This window comes from Maylandia zebra, linkage group LG22, assembly GCF_041146795.1.
Source record: "Maylandia zebra isolate NMK-2024a linkage group LG22, Mzebra_GT3a, whole genome shotgun sequence".
NCBI classification, from domain to species: Eukaryota; Metazoa; Chordata; class Actinopteri; order Cichliformes; family Cichlidae; genus Maylandia; species Maylandia zebra.
The window spans coordinates 13,925,334-13,945,728 of NC_135187.1; the positions used below are offsets into that span (position 1 = coordinate 13,925,334).

At 42.1% G+C, this 20,395-nt stretch overlaps 1 protein-coding gene across 1 annotated transcript; it reads right to left on the reverse strand.

Moving 5' to 3' along the window:
- Positions 1-4,314: 4,314 nt before the first annotated feature.
- On the reverse strand, positions 4,315-18,845 carry snx27a (sorting nexin 27a). The gene is made up of 13 exons (XM_004549048.6): positions 18,407-18,845; positions 15,248-15,473; positions 14,624-14,816; positions 14,318-14,382; positions 13,507-13,611; positions 13,331-13,409; positions 12,883-13,046; positions 11,338-11,427; positions 10,508-10,657; positions 9,712-9,840; positions 9,388-9,447; positions 9,165-9,213; positions 4,315-8,700 (listed from the first exon to the last, which is right to left on the reverse strand). The coding sequence occupies exons 1-13, from the start codon at positions 18,715-18,717 to the stop codon at positions 8,630-8,632; spliced, it is 1,692 nt and encodes a 563-aa protein (XP_004549105.1). The 5' UTR covers positions 18,718-18,845; the 3' UTR covers positions 4,315-8,629.
- Positions 18,846-20,395: the final 1,550 nt, after the last annotated feature.

Consider the following 20,395-nt stretch of genomic DNA (forward strand, 5'->3'; position numbering starts at 1 on the left):
CATGTACCCCAACCAGAAGCCTTGGATGAACCGGGATGTTTGTCTCCTCCTGAAGGCCCGCAACACCACCATTAGGTCAGGAGATGCACACGCCTACAGCACAGCCAGGGCTAATCTAAAGAAGGGCATCAAAAAAGCCAAACACCATTACAAAAAGAAGGTAGAAGAACACTTCTCCCACTCCAACCCCCGACGCATGTGGCAAGGACTCCAGACCATTACAGACTACAGGACCACCAAACCCTCCCCCGCATCCTCTGATGTCTCCTTTCTCAGCGAGCTCAACAACTTTTATGCTCGTTTTGAGCGAGGGAACCCCACAACCACAACCAAAGCAGACATGACACCAGGCCACCAACCTCTGACTCTCTCCCCCACTGATGTAGGAGCGGTGCTGAGCAGGATCAATGTCCACAAGGCTGCAGGTCCTGATGGCATCCCCGGGCGTGTTCTCAGAGCGTGTTCTGGGGAGCTTGCAGGAGTGCTGACAGACATATTCAACCTGTCCTTGGCCCATGCTGTGGTACCGGCCTGCTTCAAATCCACCTCCATCGTCCCGATACCCAAAAACTCCAACCCATCTAGCCTCAATGACTACCGCCCAGTAGCACTCACCCCCATCATCACAAAGTGCTTAGAGCAGCTGGTCCTAGCACACTTCAAATCCTGTCTCCCCCCCACCCTGGACCGCCACCAATTCACATACTGTCAGAACAGGAGCACAGAGGATGCAGTCTCCATCGCACTGCACTCTGTCCTCTCACACCTGGACAACAACAACACATACGCCAGAATGCTGTTTATAGACTTCAGTTCAGCGTTCAGTACAATCCATCCCTCGCAACGCATCAGGAAACTGACAGACCTGGCCATCAGTTCCCTCATCTGCAAATGGATACTGGACTTCCTGACCAACCGCCCCCAACATGTCCGGCTGGATAACCGCTGCTCATCTACAATCCCACCTGTCCTCAGACATCCTGGTGAAATCGCTGCACTATCGAGAGCATCCTGACCAACTGTACAACAGTCTGGTACGGGAACTGCTCTGCCTCGGACTGGAAGGCGTTGCAGAGGGTTGTGAAAACTGCCCAGCACATCGCCGGAGAACCACTTCCTGCCATAAAGGACATCTACAGGAAGCGGTGTCTGAAAACGGCTGGGAAAATCATCAAAGACCCCAGTCACCCATCACATGGACTCTTCACCCTCCTGCCCTCTGGGAGGCGCTACAGGAGCCTCCGGACTAAGACCACCAGGTACCGGAACAGCTTCTTCCCCACAGCTGTCAGACTCCTGACATCTGACTCACATTAAACACATGGACTGGACATACAAACACCCACAACCACCTACACACACACACACACACACACACACAATGGACAACTGTACCCTCATACACACAATAATAACATGGACTGAACCACCACTCACAACCACTCTGTAGAAATTATCCACATATCTCACTTATCTTAACTGCACTACTGTATAATTCTGTATAAATAATCATTCTGTACAATACGATAATTTTTAATTCTACAACTGTTTATAACTTGCATAGTTCACATTTCTGTATAGTTTTTCATACTTATATCCTGTTCATAGCCTGTACCCACTACAGCCTGTACATACTTATAGCATATTCACAACATACCTTCATACCGTGTACATTATAACATACCATAATAGACCCATTTCTGTAATATACTTACTTACTAATATATTATTATTGCTAATATATATTGTAATATATCTGTATCATGGCTAAAGCACTTTCTGGATGGATGCAAACTGCATTTCGTTGCCTTGTACCTGTGACATGTGCAGTGACAATAAAGTTGAATTCTATTCTATTTAAAATTCTTAATATTCTAAATAACTATCTGTATATGTCTTTGTGCTACAACACAGCAATATAAAAAGTCATAAAACAGAAATAATATCAACAGAGAACGCTGTACTTTCATACAGTCTTTGAGCACATGTTTTTACCTTTGACTGTCAAACTAGAGAATTTTCTTGACAAAATATCAACTCAGTGTTTGTTTTTAAGGAATCTTCACCATCATTAACTTCAGGTACCGCATATTACTCTCAATAAACTTTGACCTTCAAAAACCTCATAATACTGCTTGCTAGGGAGTCCGTTCCAACACTTAATTAATTATCAGATGAGGCCTATAATAAAGACAATTATTCAGATTAGAAGAAGGAAATCAGAGGCTACGGAGCTAAATGACAAGCACAGTTGGTAACTTTGGCTACAGATAATCATCTTTTTAAGTATTAAATATTCTGTGTAAACTGCCAGTAGCAGTTCATATATTCTTAATTAGGATTAATGGCAGGCCAGCATTAAAATGTGATAGATAACGAGCATTACCAACTGGGGAGGTGGACATAAGAAAAATGAAGTCGTGAGGGCAGGTGGTAAAGTAGGGGTGGCAGCCTGCAGTCAGCACGTAGCGCCCCCGTGAGATGGCTCTAATGAGATGAGTATTTTCACCTCAGCAGTGCCAATACACACAACATTTTATGGGCTCCGTTCCACAGGGTGCATTAAGAGACCTTGTATTTTTTGGTCTGAATAATGCCTCACCTCAAGTCTCCCCCTGCCTCCCAACGGACCTCGACAGCTCCTGTTGAGCACAGTGAACAACATTAAGATCTGAGCAGCATGTGACCATCAAAATGTCACTGTGCTCGTTTCTCTGCCAGAATAATGTGCCTGTGGACTTGTTAGTGGCTGCCTTGGGACTTGTAACATGCTGCACAGGGCCTCTCCTGTTCCTACAAACCTGAGGCTAATTTGGAGGCAAATGTGTGTTTTTTTTTGTTTGTTTTTTTAAAGATGAGGACAAACACACAAGACAGTTATAAATAAATCCAAAAAGTTGTGACATTATACTTCCTATTCATCCGAGACCTCCTTAGCTGTTGAAATGTTTCCTGCCAGCAAACGGTCACATTTGTTCCTCGTCGTGAACAGCCTGCCTTCACTTTGTAACCACTGCAGCATATAAAGACAAAAATTGCTGTCAGATCAGCTTCAGCCCCTTAACTCAGTCATTCTGTGCCAAACTGTTTTGCTCTGAACTTACCACTTACAATCAGCGGCTCAGTTTGAACTGAATTTGCATAAATGTCACCCACACACGCAAAAAAATTACAGGTTTTATTCCTCCAAATGGGGCAGTTAATGTAAGCCTGAGAGATGAATAAAAGGCATGAATGAAATGTACCTGAAACAGCAGCATGCTGGGCAGCTCAGGAAAGAAACGCTTATAGATGTGGTTAATATATCCTGAATAATATTTTGACTAATCTAAATATGAAGACATTTAAAGCCTCTCAAGTGGTCTCATATTTTTCCTCAACAAGTTAATCGGTCTGAGATGAGCACTGCTGTGTCTTTATAGGTGGACAGTCTTCACATTAGCGAGGTCTTACCAGACAGGAAGAGTCTGTACACTGCTAGAACGGTCTGAGAGCCATTTCATTTAACAGCAAGTGAAAATACTCCATGAAGCTAATTTATCCTCTCACCAGCCACTTTATTAGGTATACCTGTTCAACTACTCTTTATTATAAATCACATCAGCCAGTCTTGTGGCATCCACTATGTGCATGTAGGCATATAGACATGGTGAAGACAATCTACTGAAGTCCAAACGGATCATCAGAATGGGGAAGAAAGGTGATATTAGGGCCTCTGAATGTGGCATGGTTGTTGGTGCCAGTCTGATCTCAGTACCTCAGAAACTGCTGATCTGCTGGGATTTTCCCACACAACATCTCCAGGATTTACAGAGAATGATCTGAAAAACAGAAAATATCCAGTAAGCGGCGGTGAAAATGCCTTGTTGAGGCCACTCGTCACAGGAGATTGTCCAGACTGCTTCAAGTTAGTAGGAAGGCAAAGGGAACTCTAATAACCACGTGATACAAACAAGGTACGCAGAATAGCATCTATGAACGCACGGTATGTCAAACTTTGAAGCAGATGGCTAATAGAAGATTAGAAAAATGTTGTCTGGTGTGCTGAACCTTGATTTCTTCTGTGACATTCAGATGGTAGGATCAGAATTAGGTACACACATTAAAGCATGGATGCATCCTGCTTTGTATCAATAGCTCAGGCTACTGCAAATCTGAAGCAACTGTGTGATGCTATCATGTCAGGAATGTTTCCAGCGCCTTACTGAAACTGTGCCATGAAAAAGAAGGGGGTCCAAGCCAGCACCAGCGGGGCACAGTTGATGCTGATGAGTGTACGTTTTGAGGGGAGTAAAAGAAAGCAGATCAATAGGATATTTTCCCAATATATAACTTTATTTAAAATATTGTTACAATTTATTACTCTACACAACATTTTCAAAACTTTTCTCTTTTTCTTACACTGGTTAGTAAACCTTCCTGGATAATTTTAGATATAAAACTCTCCATTTTTCCTTTTTTTTTTAAGCCTCAGGTGTTAATGTCTTTATACAGTAAATGAGACACCGCTTCTCTTTTAAACACCTTTTCTCTGTGTGTTTCACAAACGTTCCCCTCCTCGACACACACTCACACACGCGCACACAAACACACACACAAAAAAAAGATCACTGGTGGCTCTAACATTGTACACTATAATTTCCCCAATCTTTATAGTTTCTTTTTTTTTTTTAAATAAATAAAAAGTTCTGAGTTGGAGAAACAAGAGTGCATTATTATTATTTTTTTGTCAGAAGAATATTCTTTTACTTTTTAAAACAGCTATTTACAGGTTATGCTGGAGATAGCAACAAGGCTTAGATTTGTAATCAACGTCGGTGTCAGCTTGCAATGGGAAAGCCCCCGTCTCTGTAAGCAATGAAGACAAATTAATCACATGGAGGCCAGCACTTTTTGAACACCAATTACATCCACCCTTCAGATTAGTCATAGGGAGGACACATCAGCTAAAAACAGACAAGCCTACAGCTAATGTGCTCTGACCCAGATGTGCATTCCAGAGGTCCAAAGACATCAAGTTTACAGAAAAATGCTGCTGACGACACCAACATAACCTCTGGACGAAGTCAAAAAAACAAAAAATAAATCAAAACTTCAAACAGATTAATCGAAACGCTGCAGCGTTCAAACAAACAGGCCTTCATATATTATCTGCCACTGAAAGATGTTATGAAAATCAGCACTGATTTGGCACACAAGACTCAGAAAACTGATGTGTTACTATAGCAACAGTATCATGTAGATGAGCGTTTCAGTGCTGGTTAGTGATGAAGACAAACTTTCTGAGCCCTCGTGTGCAGTCCACGCATGGACATTTTTTATTCTGCCATCACCACGTTTGCATTCACATCATCTGTTAACCTCTTACAATCCACCCCGGTTGCTGGTGACCTAGTGCTAGGACAACGGGGACAACAGCATAGCCAAATGGCGGGGAAAAAAGCAGATTGGGAGAACCGTGAGGACAAAAATGACGTATGAGGATTAATCTGAATGTTAATGGTTCTGGAAATGTGCTCGTTTAACATGCAGATAAATCGCAACCAGGTCCCCGGTGACCTGCTGGATGTTAAAAGCTTAAGCACTGTGTGAAAATTTTATCTCATCTTCATAATTAAATACTCACTTTGAAGCCCAGGTGGGCCACGGCACCGCAAATACGCTGACAAACAGAAAGTAACACAGATCGACTGTACAAAGACATGCTTCTTAACATTCCCTTCATCTCTTAGCTGTCACCTACGCGCTGCTTTCTATGACATTTAGCTCGCAGAAGAAACGTCTCCAACGGACAACAGCTCACAGGGTACACACACCTGCCTGTGACTGAGCTTAAGATGGCATCTGGTGCAGACAAGACAAACCGAACCAGCGAGAAAAGAAAAGGAAAAAAACAAAAACAAAAAAACAACTAAACAAAAAACACAAAAAAACCACAGGGAAAACAGCAGCTTTCTAAAAGCCTATTCACAGCAGCACGAGCCACGGGGACAGAGAACAAACATCAAACAGTAAAAACACACCGCTTTGAATACATTATTGGGAGGACCGAGTCAGTTGGCTGACAGGAATAAAAGGAACAGAGGCTGCACTGAGCGTGTGGAGACAACGTGGTGCTGCCACGGCAACCGCATCTCCTGCGCTGACGGGAGACCAACCTGGAGAGAGTACGAGCAGAGGACAGACAAACCTGCACGCAAGCACACAATCTAGCTTATACCCCCCACCCCAAAATAAATAAATAAAAAACCCCATCATGGTTGAATAGCTTTGATTCTTATGTCATCCATCTCTAAATTGCCTATTACTCTGCCTGTCAAAATGCCCATCCTGCATTGCAGTTTTTCCCCCCTCTTATTCCAGCTACTTGTGATGTGTTGCAAAGAACAAACAAACATGATACTACACTGAGGTATGTATTTCTATAAACTCCTGTATAACTGAGGCCTGTGCTCAGAAGCAACAATTGGGCTGCAATTAAAATATTTTGTGCGGCTGCAACAGTTTTGTGAGAGTAGCAGGGAGCTGGACTGGTGGCATTGGGGGTGGGGGGGTGCGCGTATGTGCGCTACGCTGAAAAAGCATGTGAGCGGCAAGGAATGTTTGCTAGACAATAGGAGACGCTTCCCCATTTGTCTCCATCTGTCTGGCGTCTCTGCTGTCGTACAGATACAAAACCCCCATCTTCATTTGCTGGCTCTGACACCGGCAGCTCATCAGACGCGGCCAATCAGAGCCTAAAAGCTTATCAGCAATGTCAATGATAAACACAGAGGACACACTCTGGCACAGCACACAAACATGCCCCAAGGTAACCGACTGAGAACAAATATACGGCTAAAACCTAGGCCTAAAATGAACAATTATATAGCCGAAACCTAATTTGAACTGTTTCAACTAATTTCAACTTCAGCGTAAAGGAAAACTTGGACCCGCGCTCCAAAAATTAGTGTCAGTTTCAGGGGTTTTTTTGGCTTTTTTTTCCCCACCCAATGCCAAGATAAACTAGTAGCCCTTGGTAAGATTAAACAAAACTTAAATCAATACATGTATGGAAAGAATCTGTGATTTTTCTTTCTTGTCAACATGTAAATCTGCTTTCTACATATTTCAGGTGAGAGAAGAGTAAAATCCGACTTTGACAGAGATAAAGAGAAACACAAGTAAACCTGAACTGTAAAATAATCACGAAATTATATTATATTACATTGACACATACACAACTAATACTGTATTCATTTAGGTGCAGCAGGAGGGGGACAGATGACTGCACTGCTATGTATGCTGATGGCTCACACAACCTTATGCACCATCTACTTTCTGCAGCACACACCCCATCTATCCTCCTGACTCTTGGTTAATGGACAAATTGCAGTGGAGTGATACTTTTGGGTGAGTTACAGAGCCAGAGGCATCGGTCTTTAGGAAAGTCTGAGAAGACTCCTCATACGTATGCTCTGCTGCTCCCTGCTGCCTGCTCAGGTAACTGCAGGCATTACAATCAAAACTCCCTGTTCGCCTTGACAATCTGTCGACAAGACAGCCCACATATAAAGGTGTGAAATTTAAAACAAACAAACAAACGCTTTGGCCCGTCAACCTTTTGTTCCAGAAATTACTCCTGCACAGAGCTAAAAATGAGAACGCCTCCTCTCCTCAGCTTCCAAGCCCTGCAAAATTCACCACAACAAAACACACACTGGGGGGGGGTAGCCATACTAACATTAACGGGCTGACTGCCAACAGATGTTGCTCTGTAGTCAAGGTGAAAAATGGAAATTAGTTATAGCATCTTGAATGAAATTCAGTTAGCGTTTCACTGTGTTATCTCAAGAAACCAGTTATTACAGCTCTTATATTAATCTATATTTTATCAGAAGTAAGATTGTTAAACATACAAATAATTACAAACACATTCTCTCAACATCCGTTTCATGTAGTTACATTTGTGCCGTTTATGATTTCTGATGAAACAGAGGACTCCAGAGACATAAAACACAACTTCTGTGTTAATGTCCAGCATCGGCGTAAAGGATGATTTTACTTTCGTCCTTTATCACAACCGTGAAAGAACCACTGAACTTTTTTCTGTTTCCCTCCATTATTATTTTCATCTCAGCTCAGTTCAGCAGACAAGGTCACCGCCGCGGGATCTGGATGGGTCCTGTTGGAAAAACCGAACGTCGCAACCTCAATTCTGGACTGTCAGCTCTCTCGACAAGCGGCGTTTCACTGCGGCGCTCCCTTCGCGCTGTGGTGACCCTGACCAATCACACGCTGTGGTGAGAATTCTCTCATGTCTTGCCTCACATCATGGGGCAGATGCATGGAGGAAAACAACAGTTACACTATGGAGGATCTAATAAGTGACGTGAAAGTTGGCTCTTGTTTATCTTCTTTCGATGCTCTTCCTACTGTTTTCATGTGTGTGTCTACATGTGTGTGTCCCCCTGGGTTCGGCAAGTGTTAATAATCCAATTTCCCAAGTCGGTCACTTCCAGTTTGTTTTTGGGGCAGGGTTCGCCTCGAGTCTGTCACTCAGTACTGTGTTTGTCGATGGGCTCTCTCTGGGGTGGCTGTGATGATGCAAGTGGACCAGTTTTAGTTCAAGTGATGACAAGTGACGGCTTTAGGAAGTTGCAATCTCTCCCCCTAGGTGGCGCCATCCCTTCTGCTGCGTCTCCAGAGGAGGCAGAAACTCTGCAACATAGATAAGACGATTCAGAATAGGAGGAAGTTTGAAGACGGTGTGAATTAATTACTGCACAGTCCCCGTGCAGCATCCTGAAGGCCTCTTATCTGAATGTCCTCAGCTTTCTCAGGCCTCAGCTGTCTGTTATCCTCCTGCCTTTGTGGTCTCTTGTCCATATTTCATTACATTTCACGTAAACTTTTACCATAATGCACAAAAATAAAAGCATGCATTAAATCTTATCCCTGCCCTTGACATTTTAACTTCTGTCATATTGGATTCCTTTGTTTTTTGCATAATTCATGCCGCCTGATGTGTGCCATCAATCAAAACATAACTCTGTACCAGATCTGAATGCAAATTTCTTTATGATTTGCCTCTGATCAAATTGGAGGCTCTATTCTTTCAGTGATGCTGTTTATCTCTTTGAATTGAGGGCAAAAAGGAGCACAAACAAACGCTTACTGCTTACCGTTGTTGCTGCAGTTTTTGTTGTCTTTATCAGACGCTTCTTCCTCAACCTGAGAGCAAAGAAATCAATACACCAGAAATATAAGACTAATCATTTTAAAGCAAAGACTAAAGAAAGGCTCCTGGATTTAAATAGAATACAAGAACAGGCTATGTTTAGAAAACCGAAGCTGGCATAGAGTTGCATGCTTCCCAGAATGAAAGAGGAAAGGAGTGGTTCTTACCTGTTTCCTCCACTTCAGCTCACAAAAGATCCGCTCAAAGCACTCGTGCATGTAGTTGAACTGGGAGGAAAAAGTAGACGTTATTGTAATCCAGGCTTCTAATACACCACAATTAGGAGAGTCACTGTGTAAAAGTCATGTTTCTGTTTACTTTTCCTGCTTCTCATTACTAAAGATTTTATTACACGTGAAGGAAAGTGGGTTGATTAATAAATCGGGGATTTTCCTATTTATTAAGCGTTTGTTCCCATCAAGGTGTGTCACTCTAAAAGCTGCTAACACAACAAAAAAACCAGAGAATGGCACACTTGAGTGTACACTTACATACGGAGTGAAGATCTTGACCCAGCGAGGTTTCTTTTCTCCTCTGGCATACTCAAAGCAGAAAGCCATCCCCTCCTCGTCCGTGTCCCAGCGCTGCATCTCCCCCCACTCAAAAGCTATTACCTGGTTCTGAGAGAGAAACAAGAGATGATAGAAGTTAAGCTCCATGCACAGAAATCTATACAGTGGTCCCTCGTTTATCGCGGGAGTTGCGTTCTAAAAATAACCCGCAATAAGTGAAATCCGCGAAGTAGCCAACTTTATTTTTTACAATAATTATAGATGTTATAAGGCTGTAAAAAACCCCACTACACACTTTATACACTTTTCTCAGACAGGCATGAACATGTTCACATTTCTATCTCTTGTTTAAACACTCTCAAAGTTCAAACCTTGTAGAAAAATAAGTCCAGTATTATAGAATGAAACCAAAGGCACCCGAAGGTGACAACATTTCGTCGACAGTGTTGCGTGTTGGGGAGAAAACTTACAAACATACAGTACAACACTTCAGAGTCACACTGCTAGCGATCGAAGATGTATGTAAATTTGACATTCTGTACTGTGCAGGAGATACGGCACGAGATTGACTGACAATGCTCTACAGCCAATCAGGACGCAGAACACAATGCGCTGTAAAAAAAACAAACAAACAAAAAAAACAAAGCATGCAAAATTGCACCAAAAAAAATCTGCGAAACAGCGAGGCCGCAAAAGGTGAACCGCGTACTAGCGAGGGAGCACTGCATTGACGTTTAGCTTAAAAATATAAAACGTTATCTATTTAAATGCTCACCTCCAGCGTGCCGTCCTCAGTGCAAGCATGCAACTTGAAGTGATTGATGCTGATCGCTGTGATGACGTGGCCCTTCCTTCTGGAGTCACAAGAGCAGTGGGGGAAGACCACCTCGTTGTAGCCCTCGCATGTCCGCAATAGACTCAGGTACTACGGTATTATAGAGGAAAAGTAACAGTCAACTTTATTTTCCTCCACAGAACACACTAAGGAAAGAAGTTAACTTATGAGAAATCTCATTACTGATGTGACAATGCTGTTTTTTTATTGTTAACACATTTGAGCTGACGGTCTCAGAAGAGCTTGCAGTTTGAGCTGTGAAGACTGACTCACAATGTGGATGAACTATAACACTGCACTCACGTCCACGTGTCTCTGTCATACAAACACGGCTGTAGATCCAAGTAAAGTATATGTAATTTTTCTGCTTTTTATTTTGTTTTAAGTTTAGAAAACCATGCTGAATACTTCCTAACATTTGGAGCTATTAGATAGCTTGTCGACACGTGAATGAACAAATAAATGAACCTTTTTCCTTCTAAGGCTGACATTCAAAGCCTCAGAAATGCTGCGTGAAAGCAGTAACATAGCTGCGAATGTCATCCAAATTTACACACATGCCACTTTCAGTTAATGTTCAACAAATATTCAAATACACCCAATTCCTTTATCTCTCTTTACACCACAGAGGGAAGAATTCTGAAGTGTGAAAGGCTTCTGAGACTGTCCATTTTTATTTGGTAGTGTTTTGGTGATAGCGCTGGTCAGCAGGCACAAAGTGTACTTATTCCAATCCCCTTCCTGAACAAAGACTGGTCTGTGGTACTGACCGTGGCCATCTTGCGCTGCTCTGCCAGTTTCTGCAGCTGGTAGGATTTGTCCTCTGTTTTTATGAATCCCTTCTTCACATCATCCAGTGCCTACACGAACAGGGAGAGGGGATGGGGAGACACAACATTTATCATTTAAGGTCATAAAATATAAACACATATATACATTAAGGCCATTCATCATGAAGGCATTCTCCCTTGTGTGAGAAAATTCAAACAATGACCGTAAAAATTACGTATGTGCATTTTTAGGCAGTCACAATGCATTTCTATATATTTTATTGAATGACTTTCAGCCTCCTAGCCCATAACTTTAATGCTTTGGTTCACTCTCGTCTCACAGCGTCATTTCTGGCTGCAGCAGGCAGCTGTGCACCAACTGTTCAGCCTCTCTCTCAGCTGTCTTCTGAGAGTGTGAGAATATTAGAGTTATATTTGCCAGGTACAAATAAATGAAAGTGTACTTCATAACTGTGTGTGTAAAAAACAGCTTTTCACTGATATAACAATCTTTACCAGCTTAGTGGGTGATATGTCACCATTGTGTTCCCAGCTTTGCCCCCTTGGACAAACCCCACAAAAGTCATGGAGTTATTGCAGGTTCGCACACACTGGTGTGATTCTTTTTCATGAGGCACGCTTTAATGGGTCACTGCTGAACTTTGCATGCTTATCATGCTTCAGCTAGTGACCTTTACTGGTCAGTGGACAGCCTGTAGGTGGGTACTGAAGCTAATTTTAGTGAATTTAAATGAGGAGTATTTTTCTCAAGTTCACCTCTTCTACTTGAAAAACTGGAGGTTTTTGTGGATGTATTTGCATGAAAACTGACCCGAGGTGGGGCTTTGACCAGCTGAGAAATTATTAACTTTGGGTGTCGACCCAGATCTGGATCCAGACATTTTAATAACATTGTAAGACAAGGCAAAAATGGACATTTCACATCGTATCTACATAAACGCATATTTAGCTGAAAGAAGAAGAACCTGGGGATCATCTTGATGTCCTCGGGAAAAGGAAAAAAGACAGAGACTCTATTCACCCATCTTGTGAAGGGAATTTTTCAGCCTCGGAAGAAGTATGATATCTCCGAGCGCTCTTTTATTAGGGTGACATTATAGGTAAAGGTTTCTGTTATAGTCTGTGTCCAGAATTATAACAGAAAATACTCCTAAGCTAGAAATAATTCAGTCATCACAAAGTGAGAAAGCAGCTAGCAGGTGCCACAGTAGCTCACCTGGTTGAGCAAGTGACCTTTGTGCTAAAGGCTGCAGCAGGGATCCAGGCTCAAGTCTGGCCCTGAACATTCCCTGCATGTCAGGACTGATCCAGGGATCTTTTGCTCGTTAGGCCAATGTGTAAACCACTACACTACGGAGCCACTGAGACCAGTATGATCCGTTTAGTGTAAATCAGCAGTGTAATTGACCAACTTTCCCTCAATATGTTTAAGCATTTTCAGCTCAGAAGAATAAACTCTGAATCAAATCACTGTGTTCAGCTCCCCGAAATCCACGGCAAGAGGAATCCAATTACTGTTATTACCTGGTGAAAGCAGTAGTGCAGTGCCAGCGGATTGTCTCTGAGCAACTCCTCCTCCTGGAAGCTGAACAACCATTTGCGGAGTGCTAAGCAGGTCCCCGGGACGGCCGACGTGTAGTTCTGCACATATAGCTTGTGGGGAAACTCGTTAGGCGCCAGCTTCCGCACTGCAACAAAAACCGAGTAGAAGGAGAAGGGTGATGAACGGGGTTTGTTACTTAAAAAACCCCCCAACATACTAGTAACCTATACCAAAATACCTGCCCTTGCTGCCCATGATTACTCATATACCCAGAGGCCCAGTGATTTAAATTCAGAGGGTTTTATTTATTTTTAGTGGTCATGTCATAAACCCCCGAAACAGGATGTGCAAATTAAACAGGAGAGAATGTGAAAAAAAGGTCAGACATCTTTCCATGTGAAGTGCAACAAACACACGTGCAGCTCTTACCAAAGGAGTGGTTGATAACTTCAAACAGAGCAAAGTAGCTCGCCATAATACTGTCCATCCCAACCTTCATCACTAATGCCTACAGAAGATCAACACAACATCAGTTAGTTGTGGGGAAAAAAAACACTGATGGAAAATATTGTACAATATAGCTGTACAACTGGGAGTGGTCTTACCTGATACACCTGGTCTGTGGTACTGTTCTTACGGACTCTGACGGAGATGGTGGTCTTGTCTGGTAGGGCTATCCGCAGTTCTACATCTGACACGCCGTTGTAGTTCTGTACAGTGAAGCCAAACAGAATGAGAACAGCTGTAGAGCTGTGTTTACCCCAGTGGATTAATGAGGCTTTGTACGTGCTTGTTTGAATATGCAAGCCTTTGTTTGTTCTAAGTTACCACTAAGTACTTGTGGATTAAAAAACACAAACAAAAAACCAACAAGCCATAGCCAAACAAGACTTACAATCGGCAAGAAGTCTTAATCCCCCAAATTGCGCTTCTTTAAATGTGGGATTACATCAGTGTATTGGTATTTGTTTTGCTGCTGCACTTCCTTAAAACACCAGCAAGGTAACCAATTTCCAGCCTGCGTCACTGGCCAACACAGCTCTCAACTAAGCTCCCTTTAACCAGTGAAAGCTAAATGATACTAAATGATTCTCAAAATGGGCCAGAACAGTTTAAATACAGCTTAAGAGACTTGGAGTCAGATCCAATGCTGAAACCCCCCCTCCATTTTTGAGTTTGAATTCCTATAATTATGGAATACAAACAATAACATCTTCGGAAATTAAATCTCTAACTAAGATAGTACATATCTGATAATATAATATAATAAACAAAAAATGGACTGTTGAGCACTGTGCCAATTCAGAAAGTCACAAGTCCTAACAGTTTGGTAGGAAAAGAAAGTTCAACCCACAATATTTCAACACCCAGAATAAAAAGTCGCATTGCTACAACAATAATGCACGAGATGCATACCTCATCTGATTCCGAGAGAAACTCCTGCATGATGTCACTCTCCCCAATCACCCGCACAGAGCACACTAGAGACGAATAGGAAGGGAAAAGAAAAATGGCGAGCAATATATTAAATCAAGGTAAATAAAATAAACAAAGGGCAGCTAAATAACACTATGAATCCAGTGTTTAGATTTACTGTGTAATTTAGAAAACTAATAACAGTGGGTGCATGGTGTATTTTCCATCCTAACTACATATTCAATATTTAAATACATTTAATTCTTCTGGGACAGAAGAGCTAGTGATCTGTCCAAATCATCTTACCTCGCTCGAGATATTCCTCCAAGCCTCTACGTCGTGCATCCAGCTGCTGTTCTGATAGGGAGAAGGGCCATTTACCAGGAAGCTTTGGGAAGTTGAAGTTGGAGAATTCCCTTTTCAGGTTCTGGTGCAGGATGGCAAACTCACGATAGCGTTTTGAACACAGCTGCCTCCCTGACATATACACATTGTATACCTAGATGCATTAAAAAAAACAAAACATGAAGCAACTTTAGAGAAGACCGAGAGAAGGAAATGATTGCATCAGAGGGTTAAAAGTTTTCTTTCTACCACAGCATTAAAAAACATGTTTAGAGCAACCACAGGAAGCCGTTTCTTCTGCTTTGTTTTTTTCAAGAAAGAATTTAAGGTAACAGTGTTGCCTCTACAGCTGCCTTGGGAGGACGGACCACCTCCTGAGGTGAGATGGGTTGAAAGATCTTTAAGAACTGTCTTTAGATCGAACGCTTAAGCTCAAACATGTTATTCCACTTAAAACTGAAGACGGACAGGTCCAAAAGTATTTTAAAAATCAGGCAAACACACACACTCGTGGCCGCCCTCTCCACCCTTCCAGAGAAGCCCAGTCCCAGGCGGAAACATGTCAACTGTCAAATCAGCACTTACCACAAACCTCTCGGAGTGCTGTTCTACGTGCTTGTATGTGGGAATAGAAATGGGCACGGCCTGCTTGTCACTGTAGTCGTAGTTGGGCTGGACTTCCTCTCCTCCTTCCAAACCGTCAGCCTCCTGAGGTGGAACAGACAGCACAGCCAGAACCAGCTCCTTCTCCCCAGCACGGATCAGGTCCACCACCTGCTTATGAGTTGCACCTTCCACGTTCACGCCATTACTAGAAAAAAGAGAGAAAGAGGGCAGGAGAAACATGAGGCAAAGGGGAGGAACAAGCAGCTCTGACTTGTTCTCACACATTCAGACTATATTTGAATTGGAAGTTCATTCAACTCTCTACAAAAAAGGGAATGAGAGATACAATTCAAAGCATTTAAAAATACCTCTGGAGAGATATTAAACTCTCTCCAGATTCCAATTCTATACAATAAATCAATGCATCTTCCAAAAGAAAAAAAGGACCTGTCACTATTATAAGCAGTTAAATTTAAAGCTAGACTGGTACAAAACAAACTTTAAAAAAAGCTTTGACCGAAGGGATTTGGAATGTGAGAAACGACCACACTGATAGATAAACTGCACTTGGTGCGGGCTGGTTATGTCGCAGCTGATAACTGATGCACTTAATGCAGTCACTACTGCTACAGATCAATGCAGCTGGGATTACAGTAACACAGTATAATCTATACATCATTCGAATAAAACTGGTACTCTTTTAGCTGCTAATGTACGCACTGTCCTAACATACTGTCTGGTAATATTAGCCCATTGTTCCCCATTTACTAACACAAGGCTGTGAGGCTTAAGCAATTAGGTTGGCTCCCATGTCCTTTTTCTCCTGGTGCCTTTTTGACTTCGCTGAGAGCAGATGGCACAAGCATCAGGTGTCTTTGCTAATCTTCCAATGAGAAACTGTGGGACAGACACTGAAAAGGAGGGGGCGAAGAAAAGTGTAGGCGTAGGCCTGCCCATTGATTGCCATGTTAGACGTAGCATTTATCTGTGTAGTGTCACTGACTTAAAATAGGAAGTTAAACATACAGAAAAAGAAGGGGTGTACATAATAGTTAACAGAAGAAGATTTGGAGTGGGGTGATGGGGGGAGCTAATCTGAGTTGTTTGAGTGAAAAGCCAAATTAAGGGTGGGACAGAACCAAAAGGGTGAAACTGTCGTCATGACTACAATGTAAATTTGGCTAAGGCAGAAATAAAAACAGTATTAATACTTTTAATTGCTTAGTGAAACTGTTTGATGAAATATTACTCAGAGCTAAAAATAATACTAACAATAATAAAGAAATAATAATATAAAATAATTATATGCGAGCAGATATGTGTGTCTTGCAGGCTTTTACTGTTATTAATTATATTTTTTATCAGCCATTCCACTTGTTACTCTTTACTGTAAAATAAAGTCGCTGGTGAAAACTGATAAAAGCTCACTGATTAACAGTCAACTGATCCCCTAATTTGGCAGCTGGGAGGCACAGTGGTTTACACTCTGAGTACAGAGTCATGGGTTCAAACCCGTGGGGAGTTTTCATGTTCTGCCCATGATTCTGTGGGTTTTTCCCCAGCTGCTCTGGTTTCTCCCACCTCAGAAAACCGTACCAGGTTAACGGTGCTTATGTGGGCCCAGGATGCTCTCGCAAAAGAGGTTGTCGATCACTAGTTTCACTTCCTGGTTATATAATGTTTTACAAGTTGAACTTTACTGAACACAGCATTATCTTCTAAAAACACACACAAGGGCGAAGCAAGGTCATTTTTATTTGTTTCCCCTTTTTCTTGTCTTTTAAGGAAATCATGAAAAAAACAAAACAACTATGCTCACTCAGGCAGTAGTGATACACTCAGACAAGAAACACCACCTGAGCTGCTTACTGTAAATAAAGTACATTGCTGGCTTTCTTTGTTTGCTAAGTAAAATGCTGACAACTAACATATTTAACCGGCTGAAGTCCAGTTATGAGGCTTTTTTTTTTGCAAAATGGTCAAACGGGTTAACAGGTCACATGATAAGTATTGCCGCTATCATATGACAGCAGAAAGAACTAATGAGTAAAAAAAAACAAAAAAAATAAAAAAACCCAACGGAAAACAACATGCTGATGCCTCAGCAAATGGAAGTGAGAGCAGTGTTCCTTCTTTACCGTTTCTGTTCTTCCTTTTTCTAAGACAGCTTTATTGCTCCACTGTCAAGTGACATCAACACTACTCACACTAACTAAACACTGATTTTAAACGTAAGCAAAAAAGTTTGTAAGAACTGCTCTATTACCATTAACACTTCAGGTTTTACTGAAGGCCAGGGCTTTACATTCCTGCTTGTAGATTTGTTCACTTGGCTGACATTATTACAGGTTCTGTGTATGGACACATTTCCTGTTACATTTAAATGCCAGCTATGACTCAAAGGGAAGCAGTGTTTCACCGAACGCTGATAAATGGAAAGAGACTTGAAAGCAGACTTGACGAATGCTGGCACGATAGATAACATAAAAGCACTTCTAAAATGATCTCTTCACGTATATCAAACCCACTCGAGGTTACATATAGCGATAGAACAAAAGCAAACCCTAAAAATCAATAGAAAGCACCTCAAACTTCCCATGTAAACAGCACGGCTGGTGCGAATGCTAGCTAGTGAAAGCAAGTAAGACCACACACTCCTGTCATATGATGCTGAATTTGAGTGACAACACTGCCATCCTCTGTCATTTCACAGGCTAAGAACACATATCAACACTATTATGCATATGACAACGCAGTGGAAAGTGGACTGTCGTCTAAATGTCGTCCTACATCTCCCGCTGGAGCTGACACTGAGCAAGGAGCTAGCCAAACACATTAGCTACCTGGCTCGCTAGCGAGCTACAGCTAATCAACATGCACAGGCTGTTGTCCAACTTATGTAAGCTGGTTAGCTTTCTAGTTATCTCACCGGAGCTAAAGCCTTAAATATTTACTCAGGTCAAAACGCTCCAAAGCTGAATAATTAATAAACTAGTGAGTTACTTTAATGGCAACAAGAAGCAAACCTCGAAGACGGAATAACACATGCTTGAAACTGGATCCACACAGGCTAAACTGGGTAGCTAGCTCCAATTGCTAACTCCGCGTCCTAACTGGAAGGGACAGAAGCTGACTTACACCTCCAGGATCCTGTCACCCTTCACTATCCCGGCTCGGTCCGCAGCACCTCCGGGTAAAACAGCGCTGACATGCTGAAGAGGGGCGTACAGCTCCCCGTTGATGCTCCGAAGCTGTCCTCCTTCGCTCACTTGACCGCGGACATTAAACCCGTAGCCGGACTCCGACTTGACGATCCTGACCATCCGCGGTCCCGATGTGACCATTGCTGCGCCGTGGCCCGCGGTGCCAGCCGACGAACCGACAACCGGACCGTTACGGGATGCCGAAGGGAGAACGGGCCGAGTTTCATCGCCTCCTACATCCGCCATCTTATTCACAGGCACTACCCCTCTCCAAATCGGCGTCTTCCAGCAAATTCAAAACAACACTCGGGCTCCGATCCTCTCTGTGAGGTTAGCTCCACAGACCGACTCTGTTGGTGATAACCCGCCCCCTGGCAGCGTCACGGGACACGGCCATGCAACGTGACCTGCCGGAGGCGTCACCGAAAGTGTGTTGTTTACTCTCGTTTCCATTCAACGCATTGAATGAAACAATGTCGTTGTTGATTAAAACGCATTCTTAATCCCTTTATTTTCTACTAAACCCTTTCTGTTTTATCTTAACAGACAAAGAGTGCCAGTGATTGCATTTAAATGATGCTGCAAACTTTGCAAACGGCAGGAGTTAAAGGATGAGAGGCACTGGACCCAACCACTATTGAGAAATATAAATGTATTTTTTTCCCACAATTTTAGTTATGATTCTACAGAGGAATCCAGAAATAAAGACATTATAATTATAAATACGTACAGCATTTTATCAGACATGTACACATATAGTGCTGTAAAAATATTTAGCTTTTTTCTGATTTCTTCTATTATTTTAATATTACAGATAACCTCGAGTAGACACAAAATGCAAGTTTTAAATAATTATTTCATTTATTACCAGAAAAAATAAACACACCTACCTTACCCTGCACTCACCCCCTAAACCTAATACCTGGTTTTGCCACCCTTGGTAGCAAGAACTGCAATTTTGTGAGTCTTTCACAAAAGCATTGGATTGGAGTCCAATCTGTCCACTCTTCTTTGCAGAAATGTTTTTATTCACCCACATTGGAGGGTTTGTGAGCTTAAACGACCCGTTTAAAGTCATGCCAAAGCATCTCAAATGGTTTTAAGTTGAGACTTTGACTAGGCCACTCCAAAATCTCAATTTTGTCCTTTTTGAGCCATTCAGAGCTGAACTTGTTGATGTGTTTTATGATTGTCCTGCTGCAAAACCCAGCTGCACTTCAGAGCATGATCTGATGGCTGGACATTCTCCCTCAGGATTTACTGGTAGTGAGCAGAATTCATTGCATCAATTACAGCAAATCGTCCAGGTCCTGAAGCAGCAAATCACCCCAGACTGCCATGCTACCACCACCATGTTTGACTGCTTTGACTGATATTCTTTTTATTAAATGCTGTTGTAGCTTTACACCAGATGTAATGAGTCTTAATATCACTGTGGTTCACCAGAGTCCCAAAGCCTTAGAAATGTCTTTGTGATCCTTTGCAGACTGATGGATGTTTATTACTTTTTTCCTCTGGTGTTCTTGCTACCGAGGGTGGTAAAACAAAGGCCGACGACTTTATCACATAGGACCAGGTTTGTTTAGTCTTTCCCCTTAATAAATAAAATCATCATTTAAAAACTGCATTTTGTATTTACTCGGGTTATCTTTATCTAATATTAAATTTTGTTTGATGATCTGCAACATGCAAGAGTGACAAAAAGGCAAATAAATAAATAAATAAAATAAATCAAGAAGGGAGCAAATACTTTTCACAACCTTGTCTTATTTTAATGTTCAACATTTCTTTCTCATTTATGCTGAACAGCTGATTGTTTTATGTTATCTTGTGCAAGCCTGCTAAACAAGATTGCACAACACATTTGCTGATTCCTTGTTTTAGAGTACTGAGGGAGAGATAAGCTGTCACTTCCTGTCTTATT

Coding starts and splice junctions, on each gene's coding strand:
- snx27a (XM_004549048.6), bottom strand. CDS start 18,717: ATGGCGGATGTAGGAGGCGATGAAACTCGGCCCGTTCTCCCTTCGGCA. Junction 15,474..18,406: donor GGTGACAGGATCCTGGAGGT/GTAAGTCAGCTT, acceptor TCTTTTTTCTAG/TAATGGCGTGAACGTGGAAG. Junction 9,448..9,711: donor TCAAGATCTTCACTCCGTAT/GTAAGTGTACAC, acceptor TTTTCCTCCCAG/TTCAACTACATGCACGAGTG.